Below are 25,189 nucleotides of genomic sequence, written 5' to 3'. Positions count from 1 at the left end.
AAGCTCCCCTTGTTTGCAAGAACTTCCCATCAACTCTTAGTTAAGTATACCAGGGGCTCAATTTCTTCTGCAAGAAATCTCTTGGCCCTTACAGCTTCCCCTTCTCCATTTCCGTCTCTGCCCCTTTCGCCTTCTCTGTACCCATTCCTTGCATCCATCTCTCGATTGAAGCTGTATTTCCTACGTGCAAATCCACCTCTGCCACCAATGGATTCTCAGTGGTGATCCAAACAGTTCCCACACGTTTGCGCAGAATTTTTTTTGTTTGTGTTGGTCGTTTTTTTGGGGGGTGGGGTTTGAGCGCATGTACTGTGTGTTTTAGACGCACTCTTAAGCACCACCCCCCGAGATCCACTCAGGTAGTGCCGACGCGACAGGATGGTTATGTTTGCCGGAACTGAGGATTTTTCTTTTCCAACGCAGATGGTCCACAATAAAATGTGCGTACAGGTCAGTGTACGCTTTTATTTCTGCTTGGGCAAAATTGGGGCCATTGAAACTGTGTGTTTGGGCAGGACAGCTAAATAAAAGATTCAGAGAGCTGCATTTTTGCCACAGCTAAGCTGCATGCAGCTCGCAAGTCACAAATTGTCCTATCCCTGCCCTAGGCTAACAGTCCCAAAAGAATAAATGGAATATTTCATCAGCAATACTATGTATTGTACTAATTGCCATGAGTGAAAAAGATTTTTATCACCTACTCCTGAAATAACTGGTATGCAATATCATTCATCTGCAGTTTCAGAGCTATAGATGGTATGAGGTATATCTGATAGGAGACAAGTCCAACTAGAAATAATGGGCCCAAATTTCCCCTGGAGTTGCTCCGTATTTTTGGAGCAACTTGATTTTTCTGGAGTATCTTTTTAGTTGCAATTCTGGCCATTTAATTTGTGCCAGTGTAAGTGAGTTAGTTAGGATTTTTTTTTAGTTTAGTTTTTTTTTCAAAAGGGGGCCTTACCAGCCACTTATGCCTGTTTTGGCCATTTCAGCAAGTTTAGCCAGCTAAAAGTTATTCCAAACAAACTTAGGCCAGCGTAAGTGGGCACTCTTGTATGCTCAGGAAAAACCTTGCGGTGACGTAAGAAATCAGTGCAGGCAGCCAGAGATAGGGGGGGACGGGGACCTTGCAAAGCACTAAATACCTTCACAACAACATTAAAGAAGCATAAATACATTTAAAGCACCAAGCACTAAACAAAGCAGTACATTTTCACCAAGCACTAAACAAAGCACATAAAGTAATAACTAATTAATTCACAAATAAAAAATAGAAGGAACCCTGCACCTAAAGCACCAAGACCAAAGTAATAAGCAATCAATCAATCAGTAAATAACAAATAAAAAATAGAAGTCCTACCTTAGGGAACGCAGCGGGCCGCCAATGAGGGAGCCCATTCAGCCAGGGCTAGGGACGGCGTGCTTCGGGCCCCTCCCACACAGCCTGCAGCGCACACTCACAGATTCGGCCTGCCAGGAGCTGCTGCACATGCGCGCAGACTCTAGCGCGCATGTGCAGAGGTCCCGGCACTGTTTTCAACGCCGGGACCTGACTCCGCCCCCGATCCACTGGGCCACGCTACGCCACCATCGAGGAGAGGCCAGAATTGGGAGGAAGATTTTCGGCGCACTTGGAGGTGGACAAATGGCGCACCTCGGGCGCCAGAAAAAGAGATTGGGGAAATTTGAGCCCATAGAATGTGTATGTAAACTATGATGTAAATCCTAAAAATGAAGGAAACTGTTTGTTCAAAGTGTGTCCCCAATCTCTACACAAACATAATTAGAAATACACACGTTACCAGCTATGCATGCAGTGTAACCAGCCAGTAGCTTGTTTTGTCAGAATCAGGCAGCTTTGTTTCGGCTGCCAGGCTGATCTGAAGTTGCGGACTCTGTTAAAATGAATTGAGTTTCCTGAAGCAGATGGTTCCTTCTTATAAGTGGAATTATTAGAGAGGGCTAGAGAGAAGGAGATCCAACAAGACAGCTGGGAAATGTGACATTTTTAAACAGTAGAGTATGTATTTCTAATAATTTATTTTATGTACACATTGGAGGAGTTCTTCAAACAAACAGTAATCCCCACCCCCTGCCCCACATTTACTGTTGTGAAAATTGACAAGATTTTCTGACCTTTGATTATGAATGATCAGGGCATTTGGTACTATACGTGTGCACTATATTCTGTTTTATTTTTTTACAGCAATACTCCAGCGCAGAGCATTGCTCGCCAGGTGCACTGATCAGCGAATCAAGCACAGAATTTGATTCACAGTGCTCCCAATTTTCCTGTCATCTAATCAATTTACCCTTCTATTTCTAATCAGAGTATGATGGTATAAAATTAATATCTTCAAGCTTAAAAGTCTGACCCTCTGGTATCTGTTTTCCTAAGGATATTAATGAAGGTGATTATATGTGTTGCCATACAAAAGAGCTTCTGTCTCTCACTCCGCTGGCCCGCTTCTCTCTCTCTCCCCGCCAGTCCAATTCTCTTTCCCCCGCCGCCCGCACTCTTCACTCAAGCTGCTGCGGAGGCTTGGGGCCGCAACATGGTGTTCGAGGCTGGCTTTGGGCATCGGAGAGGAGGGCGCATACGCAGAAAGGGGTTAGTGTAAATTGCACTTGAGGAGGCGGGGGAGGTGGGGGTGGAGAGAGAGAGTCAGTGGAGAGTTAGGACAAATAGTCACTCTGTTTAAAAAAAATTATGTAACTATTTGTACTGGATTTTTTTTGACAGAGCAGTGATCCTGGGCCCGAGAGCGGCCGGTGGGAGGGGGGCCGAGAGCAGCGGGCCTGGGGCCGAGAGCGGCGGTCATGGGACCAATAGCGAGGAGGGGGGCGGGGGCAGAGAGAGGCTGAGGGTGAACAGACTGGGGGGGGGGCAGGGGTGGGGGAGACGGATCACGTTCTTCCAACCTCCTACAAGGGACATCGTTGGAGTGGATGAAATCCAGAAGTCATAACACTATCACTATTCACTTCATAGCCAATAAACCTGATAAGAATCCGTACACAATGCCTGCCCCATCTATTGGGGTGGGGGGGGTGGAGGGATGTACTTGGACTGGGGTAAGGCACTTTTGGCTGGCCCTTGCTGTCTTCTGGGGAGCTCTGTCCTCTGTTGCTTCAGGAAGTTAAAGTGGATCGAGTTACACTTTGCAAAGTCAGTGAGACCTTGGGATGGGCGGTTCCAGTTACGCATTCCTGTGAAACTTCAGGGTGTGGCTTATCCTCCAAGGATAGTAGACTAGTAGAGTGGACAAGGGAGAACCAGTGGATGTGGTGTATTTGGACTTTCAAAAGGCTTTTGACAAGGTCCCACACAAGAGATTGTTGTGCAAAATCAAAGCACATGGTATTAGGGGTAATGTACTGACGTGGATAGAGAACTGGTTGGCAGACAGGAAGAAGAGAGTCGGGATAAACGGGTTCTTTTCAGAATGGCAGGCAGTGACTAGTGGAGTGCCGCAGGGCTCAGTGCTGGGACCCCAGCTCTTTACAACATACATTAATGATTTGGATGAAGGAATTGAGTGTAATATCTCCAAGTTTGCAGATGACACTAAACTGGCTGGCGGTGTGAGCTGTGAGGGGGACACTTAGAGACTGCAGGGTGACTTAGACAGGTAAGGTGAGTGGGAAAATGCATGGCAGATGCAGTATAATGTGGATAAATGTGAGGTTATCCACTTTGGGGGCAAAAATGCGAAGACAGAATATTATCTGAATGGTGGCAGATTAGGAAAAGGGGAGGTGCAACGAGACCTGGGTGTCATGGTTCATCAGTCATTAAAAGTTGGCATACAGGTGCAGTAGGCGGTAAAGAAGGCAAATGGTATGTTGGCCTTCATAGCTAGGGGATTTGAGTATAGGAGCAGGGAGGTCTTACTGCAGTTATGCAGGGCCTTGGTGAGGCCTCACCTGGAATATTGTGTTCAATTTTGGTCTCCTAATCTGAGGAAGGACGTTCTTACTATTGAGGGAGTGCAGCGAAAGTTCACCAGACTGATTCCCGGGATGGCCAGACTGACATATGAGGAGAGACTGGATCAACTGGTCCTTTATACATTGGAGTTTAAAAGGATGAGAGGGGATCTCATAGAAACATATAAGATTCTGACGGAACGGGACAGGTTAGATGCGGGTAGATTGTTCCCGATGTTGGGGAAATTCAGAACCAGGGGACACAGTCTTAGGATAAGGGGTAGGCCATTTCGGACTGAGATGAGGAGAAACTTCTTCACTCAGAGAGTTGTTAACCTGTGGAATTCCCTGCCGCAGAGAGTTGTTGATGCTAGTTCATTGGATATATTCAAGAGGGAGTTAGATATGGCCCTTACGGCTAAAGGGATCAAGGGGTATGGAGAGAAAGCAGGAAAGGGGTACTGAGGGAATGATCAGCCATGATCTTATCGAATGGTGGTGCAGGCTCGAAGGGCCGAATGGCCTACTTCTGCACCTATTTTCTATGTTTCTATGAGACCAATCAGAAACAAAGGGTGGAGCATGTTGGCCATTTTTGCAGTACAAATAAACACGTCCTTAAAAAAAAAATACACATCATGGATGATCTAAAATATGTCACTTTATGCTAATATTTTCCAGTGAAGTCCCATGAGGCTTCACATCTCTCTGGTTGTGTGTAAATTAAGTTACTAATATAATGGAAACTTCAATTTAACTTCATAACAGACTGATCGTTGGACTGTACAAAGAGATTTTAAATAAATAACAAGATAGAGAAACTGTTACACCGCAGTCCGACATATCTATTTAACCTGTCATGTCCCTTGTGGCATCTGCTTTTGACAAGTGCGGTATTAAAGTTGCCTACATTTAGTTTGATATAATGATCCACTTCTAGCTTTGCAGCATGCAATATCTTAAGTACTCCTGACATTTTCACAGAGAACAATGGCGCCATGAAAAGCTACAGCTGGAGGACGAGCTTGCAAATGCACAACAAATTGAAGCAGATAATGTGAGGAAAGCAGTCAGTCAGGAGGTGAGAAGTCTCTGGTCAGGTTTACACAGATTTATTGATGGCTACTTGCTCATACATAGTTATGTTTAATGTTGCATCAGTCTCCATTTCAACTCCATTTCAAACAGAGAGTCGGGATAAATAGGTAATTTTCTGGTTGGCAAAACAGTGACATAAGAACATAAGAAATAGGAGCAGGAGTAGGCCATTTGGCCCCTCGAGCCTGCTCCTCCATTTAATTCGATCATGGCTGATCTGATCATGGACTCAGGTCCACTTCCCTGCTTGCTCCCCATTACCCCTTATTCCCTTATCAGTTAAGAAATTGTCTATCTCTGTCTTAAATTTATTCAATAACCCAGCTTCCACAGCTCTCTGAGGCAGCGAATTTCACAGATTTACAACCCTCTGAGAGAAGAAATTCCTCCTCCATGACTAGTGGGGTGCCACAGGGATCGGTGCATATTAATGCCTTGGATGAAGGGACCGAGTGTAATGTAGCCAAGTTTGCTGATGATACAAAGATGGGTGGGAAAGCAAATTGTGAGGAGGACACAAACAATCTGCAAGGTGATATAGACAGGCTAAGTGAGTGTGCAAACATTTAGCAGATGGAGTATAATGTGGGAAAATGTGAGGTTATCCACTTTGGCAGAAATAATAGAAAAGCAAATTATAATTTAAATGGAGAAAAAATGCAAAGTGCTGCAGTACAGAGAGACCTCGAGGTCCTTGTGCATGAAACACAAAATGTTAGTATGCAGGTACAGCAAGTAATCAGGAAGGCAAATGAAATGTTGGCCTTTATTGCAAGGGGGATAGCGTATAAAAGCAGAGAAGTCCTGCTACAACTGTACAGGGTATCGGTGAGGCCACACCTGGAGTACTGTGTACAGTTTTGATGTCCGTATTTAAGGAAGGATATATTTGCATTGGAGGCTGTTCAGAGAAGGTTCACTAGGTTGATTCCAGAGATGAGTGGGTTGACTTATGAAGATAGGTTGAGTAGGTTGGGCCTATACACATTGGAGTTGAGAAGAATGAGAGGTGATCTTATTGGAACATATAAGCTAATGAGGGGGCTCGACAAGGTGGATGCAGAGAGGATATTTCCACTCATAGGGGAAACTGAAACTAGGTACAGAGTCTTAGAATAAGGGGCCGCCCATTTAAAACTAAGATGAGGAATTTCTTCTCTCAGGGTTGTAAATCTATGGAATTCTCTGCCCCAGAGAGCTGTGGAGGCTGTGTCATTGAATATATTTGAGGCGGAGATAGACAGATTTTTGAGCGATAAGGGAATAAAGGGTTATGAGGAGCGGGACAGGAAGTGGAGCTGAGTCCATGATCAGATCAAATTAACCAAATGGCCTAATCCTGCTCCTATTCCTTATGTTCTTATAACTTATATCACGTATGTCAACAGAAGATCAGATGATGTAATATTGTGGCTTGAAACATAACTTTTGTTTTCATTTCTTGAAGTTTGATTTATTAATCTAGTTCGTAGAAATTAGCTACCATTTGTTTCTGAATTTGTTGAGTATTATGAACAATTTATTAGCTTTTGCATGAATATAGTTTTGTCTATGGGCAGCTTTTCTTCTGCATTCTATTGCATGCAACAACATTTAAGTGCTTTGCATTGTTCCAAAAAAAGGTAAGAAAAAATTTCAGATTTTTTAGTGTGAACAAGTGTGCCTTGCTATACCTAGAAGTAATATAACCTGAAATTTCCTCCAATTACTCATTTGGTAAAACATCATGTTGGATGGTATTGATCCGTACAGATCAAGAGGTTCCTAAGTGTGATCCTGATTTGTGCTGGTAGTGGAAATATAACATTTGGATTCAGCATTCATAAGGACTGAGAAGAGGAAAATTATTAGTCAAAGCTCTCATTCCTCATCAGTCATGAATATGCAGTCTCCAGAGAATACAACCGCTACATCAGCAAAGTCATGCCGATCCAGGCAGATTTGAACAACCTACCACCAATATGTCTCAAGTTGAGAAGGCAATTTTGGCCGTCGCCGAAGCCCTTCAGCGATCTCCCCTCAGCCTTGATGACCGATGGTGAAATGCCTGGAAAAACTGTGACATATGGAATGGATTCCTTATCGAGGACCTCACAGTACAAACCTGTAGGATCAAATCTTCCTCGCAAACAGTGGATAACCATCAACTGCCTTGAACTGGTCATGGTAGATGTTACCACCTTCTCCATAGATGGAAAATTAAAGCTTCCCCATCATGTGACAGTGGAGCCCCTTACACAGACCCTGAGCACATTAATGAGTACTGATCGCACAGGAAATTTGCAGGCAGCCTACAAGATATCCACGCTGTTACACCGGAAGCTTTGGTCTGGATATTCAACTTAAATACTGTATTGGCATTTGATTTGCTTTGCTACTACCATACAAAAGAAAGAAGTCTTTAATCAGTATAATTTACTGCTGGAAAGTCTACATGTTGAATTTGGGACTTGGCTGTGGTACTCGAGCAGTCAAATAGAATGCCAAAACTCAGTGGTCATGCTAGTGCATGAAATATGGTCATTGTGCCTTTGTAAAGGAGGGTAGCTGTACCTTGTGTAATTACTGTCCTTAGATAGGAGCCCATGGTTGGGATTATGTCTTCACTTGTGCTCCAAAATGGAATGCTAGTTAGAAAGGAGTTAACCATTAATTCTGAGAACTAAGCCACATGCTAGAACATTTTTTGGGAGTGGGAGGAACAACTTCCCACTATTATTCAAAACAGATTAAGGAATACCATAATAAACACTTGCTGTAATGATCTGATTCATATGAATATTCCTCATATCCTTGTTTATTTGAATTTCAGATTCTAATTCTAGTATCCATTTCCTTTGCAAATCAGCTTCATGTCTTTAGTCATGAATATTTGTAGAACATTACAGTTTGCTAATGCTGTTCACTTGGTGGATTGACCACAATACCTTAAGGTTCTGTCTCATGAGAAATGTAAGTAATTGCTGTTGGTGCACATTCAGAACATGAGCTGACTTACAAGCTAGCAGCAAGCGCATGGGGGTAATTTTAATCCCCAGAACAGATGGGTTTGAGTCAGATGGGAAGACAGTGAGGTGGTAAATATTGGGGCCATACAGTTTGCTATTTTACAGTAAATGCAAACATAATTCCACTGTTGAATCCATACTAAATAATTACATTTATTGTAATATCTTAGTGCACTTGGTACCTTTCTGTTACTAGACAGGCTGGTTTCACATCCTGAATGTTGAGCAACAGAAACTTCTTTAAAAATCATAATGCCAGAACCTTTTATATTTGCATAAATGCTTTCCAGATTAATTTAATATTTATCAGAGCAAGTAATGTCCTATTGATTCCCTGCCTAACTGATTTGTAATTATGTTCATTTATAAAGCTAAAGCAATATAGACTGAAGAGATTATGTTTCTGTGGCAGGTTCTTTTGCTGGAGATGCGGAGAGATTTCTTGCTCGGTAACCTGGAGGATGCCCTGTTGGAGACGGAACATCAGCTAAGCATGCTTCGGGATAAGACGAAGGGGTATATCTGTTTGGTTTTACTTAATTCTATTGAAAGTTGTTGACTATTTGATTTATAACTATAAACTGATTATTACATCATCGTAGGCTGTCCCTTGAAATCGAGGAAGACTTGCTTCCACTCTAAAAGTGAGTTCTCAGGTGGCTGTACAGTCCAATGCGGGAATTGCAGTCTCTGGGCTCAATTTTGGCCATGACTTGCATCAATTTTTTGGAGTAAGTTTTTTCTGGCGTAAGTTTAAAAAATGCCATTTTCCCCCAAAAATTTGCTCCAGAGTAAGTCAGTTAGGTATGATTTTTTTTTTAGTTCAGTTTTTTTTTCAAAAGGGGGCGTTCCCAGACACTCGCGCAAGTTTTGGCCATTTAGAAACATAGAAACATAGAAAATAGGTGCAGGAGCAGGCCATTCAGCCCTTCTAGCCTGCACCGCCATTCAATGAGTTCATGGCTGAACATGAAACTTCAGTACCCCCTTCCTGCTTTCTCGCCATAACCCTTGATCCCCCGAGTAGTAAGGACTTCATCTAACTCCCTTTTGAATATATTTAGTGAATTGGCCTCAACTACTTTCTGTGGTAGAGAATTCCACAGGTTCACCACTCTCTGGGTGAAGAAGTTTCTCCTCATCTCGGTCCTAAATGGCTTACCCCTTATCCTCAGACTGTGACCCCTGGTTCTGGACTTCCCCAACATTGGGAACATTCTTTCTGCATCTAACCTGTCTAAACCCGTCAGAATTTTAAACGTTTCTATGAGGTCCCCTCTCATTCTTCTGAACTCCAGTGAATACAAGCCCAATTGATCCAATCTTTCTTGATAGGTCAGTCCCGCCATCCCGGGAATCAGTCTGGTGAACCTTCGCTGCACTCCCTCAATAGCAAGAATGTCCTTCCTCAAGTTAGGAGACCAAAACTGTACACAATACTCCAGGTGTGGCCTCACCAAGGCCCTGTACAACTGTAGCAACACCTCCCTGCCCCTGTATTCAAATCCCCTCGCTATGAAGGCCAACATGCCATTTGCTTTCTTAACCGCCTGCTGTACCTGCATGCCAACCTTCAATGACTGATGTACCATGACACCCAGGTCTCGTTGCACCTTCCCTTTTCCTAATCTGTCACCATTCAGATAATAGTCTGTCTCTCTGTTTTTACCACCAAAGTGGATAACCTCACATTTATCCACATTATACTTCATCTGCCATGCATTTGCCCACTCACCTAACCTATCCAAGTCACTCTGCAGCCTAATAGCATCCTCCTCGCAGCTCACACTGCCACCCAACTTAGTATCATCCGCAAATTTGGAGATACTGCATTTAATCCCCTCGTCTAAATCATTAATGTACAATGTAAACAGCTGGGGCCCCAGCACAGAACCTTGCGGCACTCCACTAGTCACTGCCTGCCATTCTGAAAAGTACCCGTTTACTCCTACTCTTTGCTTCCTGTCTGACAACCAGTTCTCAATCCACGTCAGCACACTACCCCCAATCCCATGTGCCACTTTGTGCCACTTTGGCCAGCTAAAACTCCAGATCGACTTAGGTCATCGTATGTGGCCAGCTCTGAAAAACCTTGCGGGCAGTTAAGAATTCAGTGCAGGTTAGTAAATTTAAAGCACCAACACTTACAAAGCACTAAACAAAGCACAAAAATAAGCATTCAATAACAAATAAAAAATACAAGGAAGCTAAGGACCTGCACCAAGACTTACAAAGCACTAAACAAATCATAAAAAGTAATAAGCAATCAATCAATAACAAATAAAAAATAGAAGTCCTACCTTTATGCCAGAATCAAGTTTTTTTTTTTAAAGTACCCCCCCCCCCCCCGCCCCCATCAAAGCACTCTTCCTCCCCCACCCCAATCAAAACTCGCACAACCATCAATAAATTTTTTAAAAACTGAAGGCCTACCTAGGCCCGGGAACTCAGCGGGCTGGCCACTCGGCCGGGGATAGGGTGTGGTGAAGATTGGGGTGTCCCTTCGGCTGGAGATAGGGGCTGCGAGCATCAGGTCCTGGTCACAGCCCGCAGGACACGCTGGAAGGGCAGGAGCATGCGCGCAGACTTCACTGCGCATGCATGCAGCTACCGGCAGTGCTTTCTGTGCTGGTCTGTTGCTCCATGCCCCCACTTCACTAGCTACGCCACGCTGGGACACCGGAGACTCGGCAGAGCGAGCAGGATGGGGCCCCTTATTTTCGCGCTGTTTCTAGCGCGCAAAGTCAGCACATTTAAGGTAAATGCACCGAAAAAAGGGGTTGGGGAAAATTGGGCCTTCTGTCACAGGTGGGGCAGACAGTGATTGAAGGAAAGGGTGGGTGGGGAGCCTGGTTTGCCGCACGCTCCTTCCGCTGTCTGCGCTTGATTTCCACATGCTCTTGGCGACGAGACTCAGCGCCCTCCCAGTTGCTCTTCCTCCACTTTGGGCAGTCTTGGGCATGGAGTCATATTCTAGGCTGAGATGTTTATTTTGTATACATGTAAATTACCCTTAAATTGCAGGCAAAATGCTGATCCATCAAAGATCCAGGCTGCGATGAACAAGTGGGAAGCTGTTGCTACTGATCTCAGAAGCAAAATTGAATACACAAAGGTATGTACTTGACAACATTTTTATTTCCTTTTTTGTTTGCAGGAGTATTGTATTATAATTTTGTAAATAGATCTGAACTAGATAATTTAAGTCTATTCAAATTATGTCACTGTATTAATATATAAATGTCATCCTTATTTTGATGGCTTGTCCCTTTTATGAAAAATCTTGTTCTGTGTATTGCTATAATCTATGGTATGCTTGTTACAATTTAAGCAAAAAGCAGATTGCATAAGCCGTCTCTCATCTCTTACGATCTAAAACTTTCAACCTTGTACATGTCTTGTGAGGGAGTAATGTGCCACAGGACTAACAATTAGCCTTTTGTTATTGCCTTTTGTACTTTTGAATATGTTGGCTACTGTCCATTCCAAAAGGTGATAAACATCACTTTGTTTTCAAAATGTATGTGTACGGGAGAATTGGGAATTAACGAAAAATTTGCAGGGCTGCGGGGAAAGAACAGGGGAGTGGGACTAATTGGATAGCTCTTTTAAAGAGCTGGCACAGGCATGATGGGATGAATGGCCTCCTTCTGTGCTCTATGATTCTGTAAAGTCTGCTGTTGAGATGTATTTTTGGCTCTCTTTGAAGCAGAGGTCAACTCTTTGACGAGCACCTCAGATAAAAGCAGTCCCTTGACATTAGATGTGCAAACAAGTTATCAAACAATTTTCCCATCCTGACAGATGGACTGTGAACACCAGCTATTTTGTTGTGTGTTTTTTTTTTTCTTTTGATGCCCGGCCTACATATTAACAGCTCGGTTCCAAGAACAACTCTAAAGTGTCTGGTAGGCCTTTTCAAGCATTTAACATCTCAAAGACTTGAGGGAATTTCTGGTGCAATGAAATTGTGAGTATAAGTAATAATTGCAGGTACACAGTCAATCAGAAAAGCAAATGGTATGTTGGCCTTTATTGCAAAGGGGTTGGAATATCAGAGTAAGGAAGTCTTGCTGCAATTATATAAAGCTTTGGTGAGTGCAGAAATTAGCCAATTTGTTGATATTCAGGATCGACTGCAACCCGATATGGTGGATATATTGCCTTTAATTGGAGTTGAAGAGGGAATATAACACATTAGTTATACAGCAAAAACATACGACCGTGACAAACAGCTGGTGCTGGTCTCGATCGGACAGGCGGCTGGCATGTGCGAACAACTCTCTGGCTTACGGCTTTTCTTCCTCTCTTCTAGAGCCGCCAAGAGTGTTAACTAAGGTCCACCCTCGGAAGAGTGTTTGACCATTCTCACTCTTGTAAGCTCTCCCCTCCACCGTCTGTGCTAAAGGATCTTTGGAGCTCTCCTTTATTCTCTTTTCAGGGGTGGGCCTGGGGTAAAATATGGACAGGACTCTAACCTCTAAGGGCTCTTCCTAAAACAAGGTGCCCAATGGTGTGCCGAGTTATTTGTCTTAACTTTCAGATGAAACCCCTTCCCTAAGGGGTCTTATGTTTTTCTCACATGCCTTTCCTGGTTATACATTGTCAGCCCATCCATCTGATTTCCTCCGACCTCTCCTGTCCTTATCCTCCCAAGTTTGGAGTCAGACATGCCATTCTCGGCCTTCAGATGTTCGTAGCTACTTGTTATCAGTTATTTATGTTCACACTGTTCATGTAGCTTTAGCTATGCAAAACTAACTATTTCATTCCATTATCAGATTATTGTACATGGAATGAATTATTAAATCCGAAAGATATTTCTCCATTCTATTCTCATACACTGGTTAACTTACGCATTTTAAAGCAGCTTTGTTAAACAAAGTCAAAATCCATATAAAATTATATGGTTATTAGCATTAATGGAAGAAACATAGGCGTGGACCTTAGTTAGTCAAATTAAAGATACATAAAATAACCTTCCTAGCACAGAAACAGCAGATAGCTGGCCTGGAAACAAGGTTATATATGACCATCACAGTGCAGAACATTATAACATCCGAAGGGAACCAAAAACATAAGTCAATTCTAATCATCCATCCAGTTATTCTAATACTAGTCTGAAGAGACTTTTGTCTCAAGTTCGAATACAATCATATAAACATAGTATTATTCGCGTCACAATTTTGTTCGCAGAATCATATATATTTTGGATAACCTTAATTTCTAACATTGGACCACACCTAGAGTACTGTATACAGTTTTGGCCTCCTGACCTGAGGAACGATATACTTGCCTTAGAGGGTGTGTAATGAAGGCTCATTCGATTAATTCTTGGAATTAAATGGTTGTCATATGAGGAGGGATTGAGTAGAATCATTTTAGGCAGTCCCTCGAGTCGAGGATGACTTGCTTCCACGTCAAAAAGTTCACAGGTGTTTCAATGATGGACCTAAAATTCCAGGTCTGAACTAAATCTTGAAGGGTGGAAGATGCTTGGATTTTTTTAACATGTGGTGACCCTTGCACACCAGCCACCACACGGGCTTGACAGAGCTAGGTCTTGGTCCAGTAGCAAGGATTAACAAAGATGACTGGAGACCTGCTCTGCTGCACGGACCTAGTGCGCGCACACATCGAATGGGCCTACATTCTGTGGTGTTTAGAAGAATGAGAGGCAGTCTCATTGAAACGTACAACATTTTTAGAAGGCTTGATAGGGTAGATGCTGAGAAGCTGGTTCCCCTGGCTGGAGAGTCTAGAACTAGGGGTCGTAGTTGCAGGATAAGGAGTCGATCATTTAGGACTGAGATGAGAAGAAGTTTCTTCACTCAAAGGGTTGTGAATTCTCTACTCCAGAGGGCTGTGTGGATTCTGAGTTATTGGGTATATTCAAGGCTGAGATCCGTAGATTTTTGGACACTAAGAGAATCGTGATATGGGGATAGGGCAGCAAAGTGGAGTTGAGGTGGAAGATCTATGATCTTGTTGAATGGCAAAGCAGGCTCGAAGGGCCGCATGGCCTATTCCTGTTCCTATTTCTTATGTTCTTATTTTCCTTCAAGGAAAGGCCATCTCCTCCTGAAAGAAATGACTATCTCTAAACAGATTTCAATATTGTCTTACTTCCTCCACAGATAAAGGAACTCTTGGAAATAGGGTGGATCATTTAAATTCAAATAATAATAGCCTATATAAAACTTGGTATCTGTTGCACTGTGTTGCACTATCTGACATCTGGAAGTAAGAGAAGGTCAAAGCACTTTTTTTTAATATGTTTTGTTTTTGTTCTGTTTCTGATGTTGCCCTAGTGAGATGTTGGGATCCAATTTGCCCGGAAGACTAGCAGAATGTTTTCATCCAACTGTCCTGTTGATCTAAAGGGGTAGATCCACGTAATCAGTCTGACAGAAATATGTGTGTTACAAACTAGCTAGTTGTGTGCATTTGATCTCATTGATGGTGTTGCTACTGGGGTACATATATCTGATTCTCCTTCCCACCACCCCTGGTAATCTGCTTTACAGACTAGCAGCATGTTGCATTTGCTCTCCCACTAGTTTAGTGGAATGCATGCGTCTGATTTCCCTCCAGGTCTAGCAGGTTGCATACCTCTGATTTCCCTGTTAGTTTAGTGCAATATATGGAGGTAATTTTTGTCTTCAACGCCTGTTATAATTACCATGCCCTTATGGTATTTAATCTCCCTATTGGTCTTGTGCAATATACATTTTTGAGCTCCCTATTGATCCAGGAGGGTTTAGCACCTCTGACCTCCCTCTTGGTTTAGTAGAGTATGCCTATTATCTATTTTAAGATGAACAAGTTTTTCCTCTGATTTAAATTCAAGCTATCCCTATTTCCACTGTTTTTAAGTATTCTTCTTTATTGATTACATACATATTGAATTTATATCTTTTGGCAAGAGATAGGATTAGAAACATTCAAATAACCAACTCCAGATTGGTGAGCCAGTGGGTAGCTTCAGAAGTGGACACAATTAGAGCTGATCCTATGGTTCTTCTCCTCAGATAAGGTCTCTTGACAAATTTCACATTGCTAATCATACTGTGAGATCGACAATTCGATATCTGGCAGCCTTTTGGTGTCATTTGTTGTGTTAATCAATAACATGCAATAGGAATAACACATGAAGCTTGTCACCCCACTCTATACTGACTAGTATATATTAGAAAAATGTCTAAAATCACTAAGCGTTTGATGTATTTTCTGAATAATTGTAAGGCATTATAAACCTTTTTCTTCTGATGTAGAAATATTACTGAAACTGTATTAAATGTTTTAAAATTCTGTGATCTTTACGGCCACAGGATCTAATGGTTTTTCACTTACTATGACTCATTCTGGACTAATATGAAGCATTTGCTAAACTTTGTAAGGAGTCCCAGAGGATAGATAAACTGAAATAATGTGAGGAGAGTGGAAATATTTAATTTTACACATTTTTAAAAAATCATCCACACAAGAAGCCTTTTGATTGCCAGAATTTTCAGAATTAATTTTTGAACTGGTGAAAATCCAGAATATTGTTCCTTTAGAAAGAGATGCACCTTTTTTCTCCCTTTCTTTCCTGAAGGTCGTGTTGCATATGACTAGGATATTATACTCCACAGTTAATGGTTATCTTTTGGTACCTTGCTCAAGTGACCTTTCTTCAGATGTGAGCCCAGCCAGTGAGTACTGGCTAGCTAGTTGATCATGCAGAACACCACAGCCCAGCAGTGATTGTTAACTGGAAACTTGTTTTCTTCACTGTTTAGAAAGAGTTCAACAATCAGATTTATCTGATCAAAAATGGAGCCAAACTGACTAATCTGCCTGTACTCAGCAATCCTGAACCACCATACCCTCTCGTTTTGAATGTTCTGGTAAGTAGGCTGTTTTCTTTGTGCAGTAGAGTCTGGATAAGCAGATACTTGATTCCATTACAGTTACAATGAAAAAAAGTTGGAAGGATACAGCAAGCTCAAATAGTCATGATGGACGCCGAATGGGAAAACATGAAAGAATGAGATCGAAGGAAATGTTGGAATTGCTATTTAACTCTTAAAGGGGAAGAAATTAAAAGCTATATGTCTTTTATTTAACATTTAATACATGTTAAAATAAATGTGGATTCACATTAAACCAGTCCAAAGTTTGTCTTGAACCAATATAACCAGATATCTACATCATCCAGATTTGATTTTTTTTCCATTATATTTGGTAAAGGTTTGGTTGAACTGAATCTTCTGGAACGTTCATTTTAATTGTGGTCACATATTTTGGAGAAGTGGATATTTGCTTAGCTGAGATTAAAGATTTGAGTGCATTTTTCAAATCACTGCAAAAACAACAACTTTTATTTACCTTAACGTAGTAAAATGTCCCAAGATGTTTCACAGCAGTGTTATAAGACAAAACAAATACATTTGACACCGAGCCATATAAGAAGAAATTACGGCAGATGACCAAAAGCTTGATCAAAAAGGTAGGTTTTAGGGAGTGTCTTAAAGGAGGAAAGAGAGGTAGAGAAGTGGAGAGGTTTAGGGAGGGAGTTCCAAAGCTTAGTACCTCAAAAAAATGGGTAGTGGGTGCTGACGACTGGGTTTGATAGGTGTAAATGTGTATTTTAAGTGAGATAGCAATTTTCATTGAATGAAAAGAATCTGCAGAAAATGTATTGACTATGTTTCAGATATAGTATTTTTATTTTTGAAAATTTTTTGAAACAAAACACTTTATTTTTGGAGAGCTCCACCATAGCAAGAGAAGAGAGAAGTGCAATTGCGATAGAAGAAAACTCAAAAACCATGCAATCAGGATCTTTTCAGAGTTTACTTCCAACTTGCTCCCCTTTCCTCAAGGTGTTGACTCATGCTAAGATGTGGTTGCATGGATGGCTGACAGCCCTTTGGTAACACGGACAACTGGCTATCTTCATATTTGAGTATTGGCAAGCTATTTGAAACCTGAGGGACTTCACAGTCATCCAAAATGCTGGGCGCATTCAACTTACACACACCCCTACCACCCCACACACCACTTTCTGACATTTGTCTTCTATTTGGCCCACGAAGGTTGAGGCCCATTGTAGTACCCACACGACTGTCCTAGCGGAGTACAAACATGATCTGAAAACTGCGACCTTCGTGGTCTGTCTGATTCAGTATCACACTAGGCCGTGCACTTACCCAGCAAGCAGCAAGGCAGCCTGTACTTAAGATCTATTTTGCCCGTATCTTCTCACCCCACACTTCTCCTGAAGTTACTGACTTCCTTGGGTTCCTTTTTGATAACTCATTCAAGTAGTGATGCTTGTGTGAGCATAGAAAGTAAATAGTGAGTATTGGAAGCTATTTTACTATGAGAGATATCATATCCAATATCTGAGCCTGTCCTTCTCACCTAATGTGCATAACTCAAGCACTTTCCATCAGGGAATCACTGGATAATGATCAGGAGTTGAAACGCTGGCTGACTTATCCCCTCCCTGTATCAGGGATGTTGATGTCAAGTGCAGTACCCCCACTGCTAGCCATACTGAAAACAGATAATATGAGCACAGACCATGAATTGAACTAGGGATCTCCTTGTTTACATGGCTCAGCTACAACACTGCCTTTATCAACTGATATTCAAGATGATTATTGAAAATTGTTTGTTAAAGGCAGTGTTGAGAGAGGATCTGGAAAGAGAGTTTAACATTGAAGATATTCCACATGTACCTACAAGTTTATCTGTGTGTTATATTTAACTTCTGTTTGTAGAAATCTGGGAGGAAAGCAAGCTCTCGGTCTTCACCAGGGTCCCATCATTCTCTACAAATGCATGCTGCTACCACAGCCACTGCAGCATCCAGCCTGTTACAAGGGTATAGAAACAGGTACGTAATAAACCAATTCCAAGTTTATGTATGGTACTGATGTCTTAATGAAGTCAATTTCATTACCATTGAGCGTACATATTGATTATAGCATAAGAGCATCCCCTGTAGACCATTTATTCCAATAAATTTGAAATAGTACAGCTGATTATCATCAACTTTCTACCATTTGAAATCTCTCATTCTTCCAGAATTGGGACATCATCTGAAAAACTTCTACAGGTGCAGCGTCCAAAATCCGGAGTTCCGGACTCTGGACCGATTGGTGACAAGGTCGTCCGGAATCCGTAAAATATTCCGGAATCCGGACCCTGCCGACCTCGAGGTGCCGCCGCCACCCGACCTTAGGGCCGGCCCGCCGGAACACCGCCTCTTCGGCGGGGCTCTGCCCGAACACTTGCATGGCGACGGTGCCCCGCATGCCCGGCTACTCTTCAGCGGCGGGGCCCCGCCCAAACAACTCCTTGGCGGCGGGGCCCTGCCTGACGACCTCATCGCCTGGCAACCCGAACAGCTCTTCGGCGAGCACCCCACTTTCTGCTGAAATCCGGAAATACCCAAACCTGGGTTCAGGTGTTTCCGGATTCGTGACATCAGAAAGACATTCCAAAGTCTGGCAAAACGCAAAATCCGTAACGGCCTCGGTCCCGAGGGTTCCAGATTCGGGACACTGCACCTGTATTTCCAATTTGACTTTCTTCTGGCTATAATAATATTGATATTGTTTCATTAGTTAGCAGAATGTTGAACCAGATATAATTTAATGATCTCTACATAGCTGCCAGTAGCACTGGTACTTTCAAAGCTATACTGTCAATCATCACCTCTTAACTACAAAAACAACAACTTGTATTTATATAGCACCTTTAACATAATAAAATGTCCCAAGGCGCATCACAGGATTGTTATAAGACAAAACAATAAATTTGACACCAAGCCACATAAGAAGAAATTATAGCAGATGACCAAAAAAGAGGTAGGTTTTAAGGAGCATCTTGAAGGAGGAAAAAGAGGAGGAGAGGGTTAGGAGGGAGTTCCAGAGCTTTTAGAGCCCAGGCAGCTGAAGACACAGCCACCAATGGTTGAGCAGTTATAATGAGGGATGTTCAAGAGGCCAGAATTTGAGCAGCGCAGACATCTTTGGGGGGTGGGGGGGGGGGGGCGGGAGTTGTGAGGCTAAAGGAAATTACAGAGATAGAGAGGGGCGAGGCCACAGAAGGATTTGTAAATATTGATGAGAATTTTCAGATCGAGGCGTTGCTTAACTGGGAGCCAATGTAGGTCAGCGAGCACATGGGTGATAGGTGAGCAGGACTTGGTGCGAGTTAGTACACGGCTGCCAAGTTTTGGATGACCTCAAGTTTACGTAAGGTAGAATGTGGGAGGCTAGCTAGGAGTGCGTTGGGGTAGTCAAGTCTAGAGGTAACAAAGGCATGGGTGAGAGTTTCAGCAGCAGAAGAGCTGAGGCAGGGGCGGAGGCGGGTAATGTTATGGAGGTGGAAAGAGGCGGTTTTATTTATGCCACGGATATGTGGCCGGAAACTCATTTCAGGATCAAATATGACACCTAGGTTGCGAACGGTCTGGTTCACCCTCAGATTGATGCTAGGGAGAGGGATGGAGTTGTGGCTAGGGAACACATTTTGTGGCGGGGACCAAAGACAATGGCTTCGGTCTTCCCAATATTTAATTGGAGAAAATTTCTGCTCATCCAGTACTGGATGTCGGACAATTTAGAGACTGGAGGGGTCGAGAGAAGTGGTGGCGAGGTAGAGCTGGGTGTCGTCAGCGTACATGTGGAAACTGACGTCGTGTTTTCTGATGATGTCGCCGAGGGGCAGCATATAAATGATAAACCATGAAACTATACTATGAAGGTTCCCCCAATGGCTCAGCGAGATTATCCAATGAGCAGGTAATCTATGCTGGTCATAAAGATCTCAGGTTCCATTGCCATTCTGTACTGAGTTTGGAGAACTCAGTTCGGGTAGTGGTAGGGGTAAAACAATTGCCCTCAATGCTTCTGGATTAAAAAGGGGAAATAGGCCAGGGTTCCATTCACAATTGCTATCCGATGACCCTTTCTACAATTGAGTGTGTGTAGCAATTAGGTACCAACAGAATTTGGCTCCACTAAGGTATTTCTTGTGGTAAAATAGTCTGCCAACAGATGAGGTATTGGAAGGTACTTATGGTCCTATAACCCAGCAAGAAGGTAACAATTCCAGGTTGGGAGAAAACATTGGTGAAGAGAGAGAAACATGAAATATTCCTTTCTTTCTAAGCTGGATATAGAAAATAGATTCCAAAATGAGCCCCCATAAGCATTTTCTTTTCTTTCAGTCCCAGTTAATTTGATATAATTAATTCAATCGTCATTAAATCCTCGCATCTTCCCTGAATTATGCATGGCAGGACAGCAGCCAAATGATGTCTGTAGTACTTTGGTACTTTTCTTACCATCATCATAACTAAGAAACCTGACTTCATTTATCAAAATTTAAATACCTTTTAAAACTGAGCATATGGTATGAAATTGTGCTATAAAATGTTGTATTTGTCATTTTGTCATCATTGTCTCACCTCATTTAGAAATGAGCTATTATCAGATAAAATCTACGATACACCTGTATAAAATAGCAGCCAGGTAAAAATCAGCTGTTCCATTGAGCCTGTTCCTTGTTGCCATGGTGTAATTGAGCATCATAAGAACATAAGAAATAGGAGCAGGAGTAGGCCACCTGGCCCCTCGAACCTGCTCTGCCATTTAATAAGATCATGGCTATTTGATCACGAACTCAACTCCACTTCCCTGCTCGCTCCTCATAACCCTTAATTCCCTTATTGCTCAAAAATCTATCTATCTCCGCCTTAAATATATGGGGCAGAGAATTCCACAGATTTACAACCCTCTGAGAAAATAAATTCCTCCTCATCTCAGTCTTAAATGGGCGGTTCCTTATTCTGAGACTATGCCCCCTAGTTTTAGTTTCCCCTGTGTGGAAATATCCTCTCTGCATCCAACTTGTCGAGCCCCCTCATTATCTTATATGTTTCGATAAGATCACCTCTCATTCTTCTGAATTCCAGTGAGTATAGGCTCAATCTATTTTCATAAGTCAACCTCCTCATCTCCGGAATCAATCTAGTAAACCTTCTCTGAACAGCCTCATGATTCCCCCACTCACTTGCAGCCACACGATTTCCTGGGAAAGGCATAAAAATAGAGGGGGAAATCCTATGCAAATTCAAGGGGGGGGGGGGGGGATATCTGAGAAATTCCTTTCTGACTCCCAAGGTCATTGAGAAGTTCCAGGAGATCAGTGACCACGAGATACAGTGCCCAGTGCCTCACCTACCTTTTACAAGCTTCAATATCTGTCATAATTAAGAACTCGTCCAGTTTCTTTTTGAGCCCTTGCAGTAACACCTTGCACTCTGCACTAGCCAGCAACTCATTCCAGAAGCTAGTAACTCTGCAAAAAGAAAAACCTTCTGATATCTTAGTTCCATGCTTAAGTACATATGCATGTCCCTAAGTCCTCCTTAAGCCATCTCATTCAAATAGTCTATAAAAATGGTCAGAGTGTAAACCCTTCATTACTTTAGACCTCAATCAAATCACCACGCAATCTACACTTTTCTAAAATAAAGAAACTTAAGCCTATTGTGGTAACTAAGGCCTTTCAGCTACGTACCAGTCCAGTGGCCTCTCACTGAACCTTATTCTGGGCCTTTATATCACCTACCGTATGAAGGGACCAAGACTGGACATAATATTCTAGATAACGCCTAATCATGGTCTCGTGCAAAAACAGTATTGTACTTTTTGTTTTGTATTGGCTTAGCCCAACAATACATCTTCATACTCTATTTGTTTTTGTTATAGCTTTGCAGCATTCAAGTGAGCCTTAAGAGATTCATGTACTTAACACCTAGGATACTTTCCCACTCAACCGTCTTAAACTCTGAACCTGGCATGGTGTACACATGTTGGTATTAGCCTTACCCATGTGCGTAATGCTATATGTATATTAAGTAGCATTTGCTAGGCACTGGCCCATTCCCCCAGTGTGTCTTGTAATTGTTTTTTTCTCATCTAAGGCCCTAATCTCCATCTAAATCTTTATACCATCTGCAAACTTGTTGACAATTCCCCCAATGCTTTTGACTAAATCATCAATAAGGTTTGTAAAGAACAATGTTCCCAACACTGATCTATGAAGGTCTCCACTAGTAACTGATCCCTACACTGAGCCACTGCCATTAATAACAATTTTCTGTCTTTGAGAATTCATCCAATTGTTTTATCCAACCTACAATCTGCCTAGCAATCCAATAGTATTCAACCTTATTTTGTAAGTGTATATCGCATTGTCAAAAGTTTTTTGAAAATGTAATTATATGATAACTGGGCTACCTACATTCACCTACCTAGTAACTTCATCAAAAAATTCAACCAATCTTCTAAACATTTCCACACACCAAGTTGAGAGTCTTTAATAACCACTTTATTGTCAAAATGGCCATAATGATCCCTCCTAGAAACTTTCCTACAACCGAATTTAAGCCAACAGGTCTGTAATTTCCTGGTTCTGCCTTGTTGCCCTTTTTGAATATTGGCATCATATGGGCCTCCCTCCAGACCATGGGAACAATCCCAGACTTTAGCCAACTGTTAAATATATGAGCAAGGATCTCACTGAACAGAGCTCCCATTTCTTTGAGTACCTTTAGGTGAATGTCAACAGGACCAACAATCTAATTTATTTTGAGACTTTTTATATCCACATCCACTTTGGTACGTTCACCTTTCAAGTCATCTGTACACTAAATTATAGGTAACTGAATACCGTCTACTGGAAGGAAGATCGATGCAAAGTAGTCATTTAAAACCTCTGCTGTATTCTGGGAGTTCACCATCATCTGCCCTGTTGAATCCTTCAACAGTCCTGTGCAGTCATTAATGACCCTTTTACTTCTGACATAGCTACAAAAGCTTTTACTATTGCTACTACAGTTATCCACTTCTTCTGCAGTTAAGTTTTAGCTACTCTGATAGCAGCTTTTGTTGCCTTTAGCTGTTCTTCTGAGAAATATTTTCTTTTAGTATATAAAGGTATTGATTTGTCCTTGCACTTGACCAGTTAACCACTTTGATTTTGTTTTACCATATGCCCTTTTAAATTTGGGGACATACATACAGATGATATTATTGAAACGTATAAGGTTCTGAGGGGGCTTGACAGGGTAGATGCAGAGAGGATGTTTTCCCCTTGTGGGGGTATCTAGAACTAGGGGGCATTGTTTCAGAATAATGGATCACCCATTTAAAACAGAAATGAGGAGGAATTTCTTTTCTGAGGGTCGTGAATCTTGGGAATTCCCAACCTCAGGGAGCTGTGGAGGCTGGGTCATTGAATATATTTAAGGTGGAGATAGACAGATTTTTGAATGATAAGGGAGTGCATGGTTATGGGGAGCGGGCGGGGAAGTAGAGTTGAGGCCAAGGTCAGATCAGCCATGATCTTATTGAATGGCAGAGCAGGCTCGAGGGACCAAGTGGCCTACTCCTGCTCCTATTTCTTACGTACAGGGACTTCTTTTTGCATTTGAATGGTTTTAAAGGTATTCAGTTTTTCTTCTGTGTTGGTAAGTTCCCCAATTTGTTGAGGCCACAGCTAGAGTACTGTGTACAGTTTTGGTCTCCGTATTTAAGGAAGGATATACTTGCATTAGCGGCTGTTCAGAGAAGGTTCACTAGGTTGATTCCGGAGATGAGATCGAAGGAAAAGCAATGTGTGAGGAGGACGCAAAAAATCTGCAAAATAGGTTAAGTGAGCGGGCAAAAATTTGGCAGATTGAGTATAATATTGGAAAGTGTGAGGTCATGCACTTTGGCAGAAAAAAATCAAAGAGCAAGTTATTATTTAAATGGAGAAAGAGTACAGCGGGACCTGGGAGTAATTGTGCATGAAACACAAAAAGATAGGATGCAGGTACAGCAAGTGATCAGGAAGGCCAATGGTATCTTGGCCTTTATTGCAAAGGGGATGGAGTATAAAAGCAGGGAAGTCTTGCTACAGCTATACAAGGTATTGGTGAGGCCACACCTGTAATACTGCATGCAGTTTTGGTTTCCATATTTACGAAAGGATATACTTGCTTTGGAGGCAGTTCAGAGAAGGTTCACTAGGTTGATTCCGGGGATGAGAGGGTTGACTTACGAGGAAAGGTTGAGTAGGTTAGGCCTCTACTCATTGGAATTCAGAAGAATGAGAGGTGATCTTATCCAAACATATAAGATTATGAGGGGGCTTTACAAGGTGGATGCAGAGAGGATGTTTCCACTGATGGTGGGGGAGACTAGAACTAGAAGGGCATGATCTTAGAATAAGGGGCCGCCCATTTAAAACAGAGATGAGGAGGAATTTGTTCTTCTCAGAGGGTTGTAAATCTGTGGAATTCGCTGCCTCAGAGAGATGTGGAAGCAGGGACATTGAATAAATGTAAGACAGAAATAGACAGTTTCTTAAACGATAAGGGGTCATGGGGAGCGGGCGGGGAAGTGCAGCTGAGTCCATGATCAGATCAGCCATGATCTTATTGAATGGCGGAGCATGTTCGAGGGGCCGTATGGCCTACGCCTGTTCCTATTTCTTATGTTCTTATGAGGGGGTTGACTTATGAAGATACGTTGAGTAGTTTGGGCCTATACTCATTGGGGTTCAGAAGAATGAGAGGTGATCTTATCGAAACATAAAAGATAATGAGGGGGCTTGACAAGATGGATGCAGAGAGGATATTTCCACTCATTGGGGAACTAAATCTAGGGGACATAGTCTCAGAATAAGGGTCCGCCCGTTTAATACTGAGATGAGGAGGAATTACTTCTCTGAGGGTTGTAAATATGTGGAATTCTCTGCACCAGAGAGCTGTGGAGGCTGGGTCATTGAATATATTTAAGGCGGAGATAGACAGATTTTTGAGCGATAAGGAAATAAAGGGTTATGGAGAGCAGGCAGGGAAATGGAGCTGAGTCCATGATCAGATCAGTCATGATCTTATTAAATGGCGGAGCAGACTCGAGGGGCCAAATGGTCTACTCCTGCTTCTATTTTTTACGTTCTTATGATTCAAGTCCGCTGCCATCTTTGCAAATCTAGTTCTCTTGAAATCTGGAACTAGTATTAAAATGTTGTCAACTTCAGTTGAATTTAAGCATATTGTTGCCCAGGTATTTGATACTGCATCAGAGTTGTACTAA

The 25,189-nt window shown here is 42.3% G+C and overlaps 1 protein-coding gene across 3 annotated transcripts in view; it reads left to right on the top strand.

Moving 5' to 3' along the window:
* Positions 1-25,189, top strand: part of LOC139276118 (E3 ubiquitin-protein ligase DZIP3-like) — a 182,319-nt gene that overhangs the window by 132,160 nt on the left and 24,970 nt on the right. For all 3 annotated transcript variants that reach the window (XM_070893630.1, XM_070893628.1, XM_070893629.1), the window contains exons 18-22: positions 4,915-5,011; positions 8,449-8,552; positions 11,061-11,151; positions 15,818-15,925; positions 17,807-17,922. In XM_070893630.1, coding sequence (XP_070749731.1) covers positions 4,915-5,011; positions 8,449-8,552; positions 11,061-11,151; positions 15,818-15,925; positions 17,807-17,922 — 516 coding nt within the window. The remainder of the gene's footprint in view (positions 1-4,914; positions 5,012-8,448; positions 8,553-11,060; positions 11,152-15,817; positions 15,926-17,806; positions 17,923-25,189) is intronic.

This window comes from Pristiophorus japonicus, chromosome 11 (genome assembly GCF_044704955.1).
Source record: "Pristiophorus japonicus isolate sPriJap1 chromosome 11, sPriJap1.hap1, whole genome shotgun sequence".
In the NCBI taxonomy this organism is placed as follows: domain Eukaryota; kingdom Metazoa; phylum Chordata; class Chondrichthyes; family Pristiophoridae; genus Pristiophorus; species Pristiophorus japonicus.
Note: the sequence above shows the minus strand (reverse complement) of the source record. Positions and strands in the feature narration are given on the sequence as shown.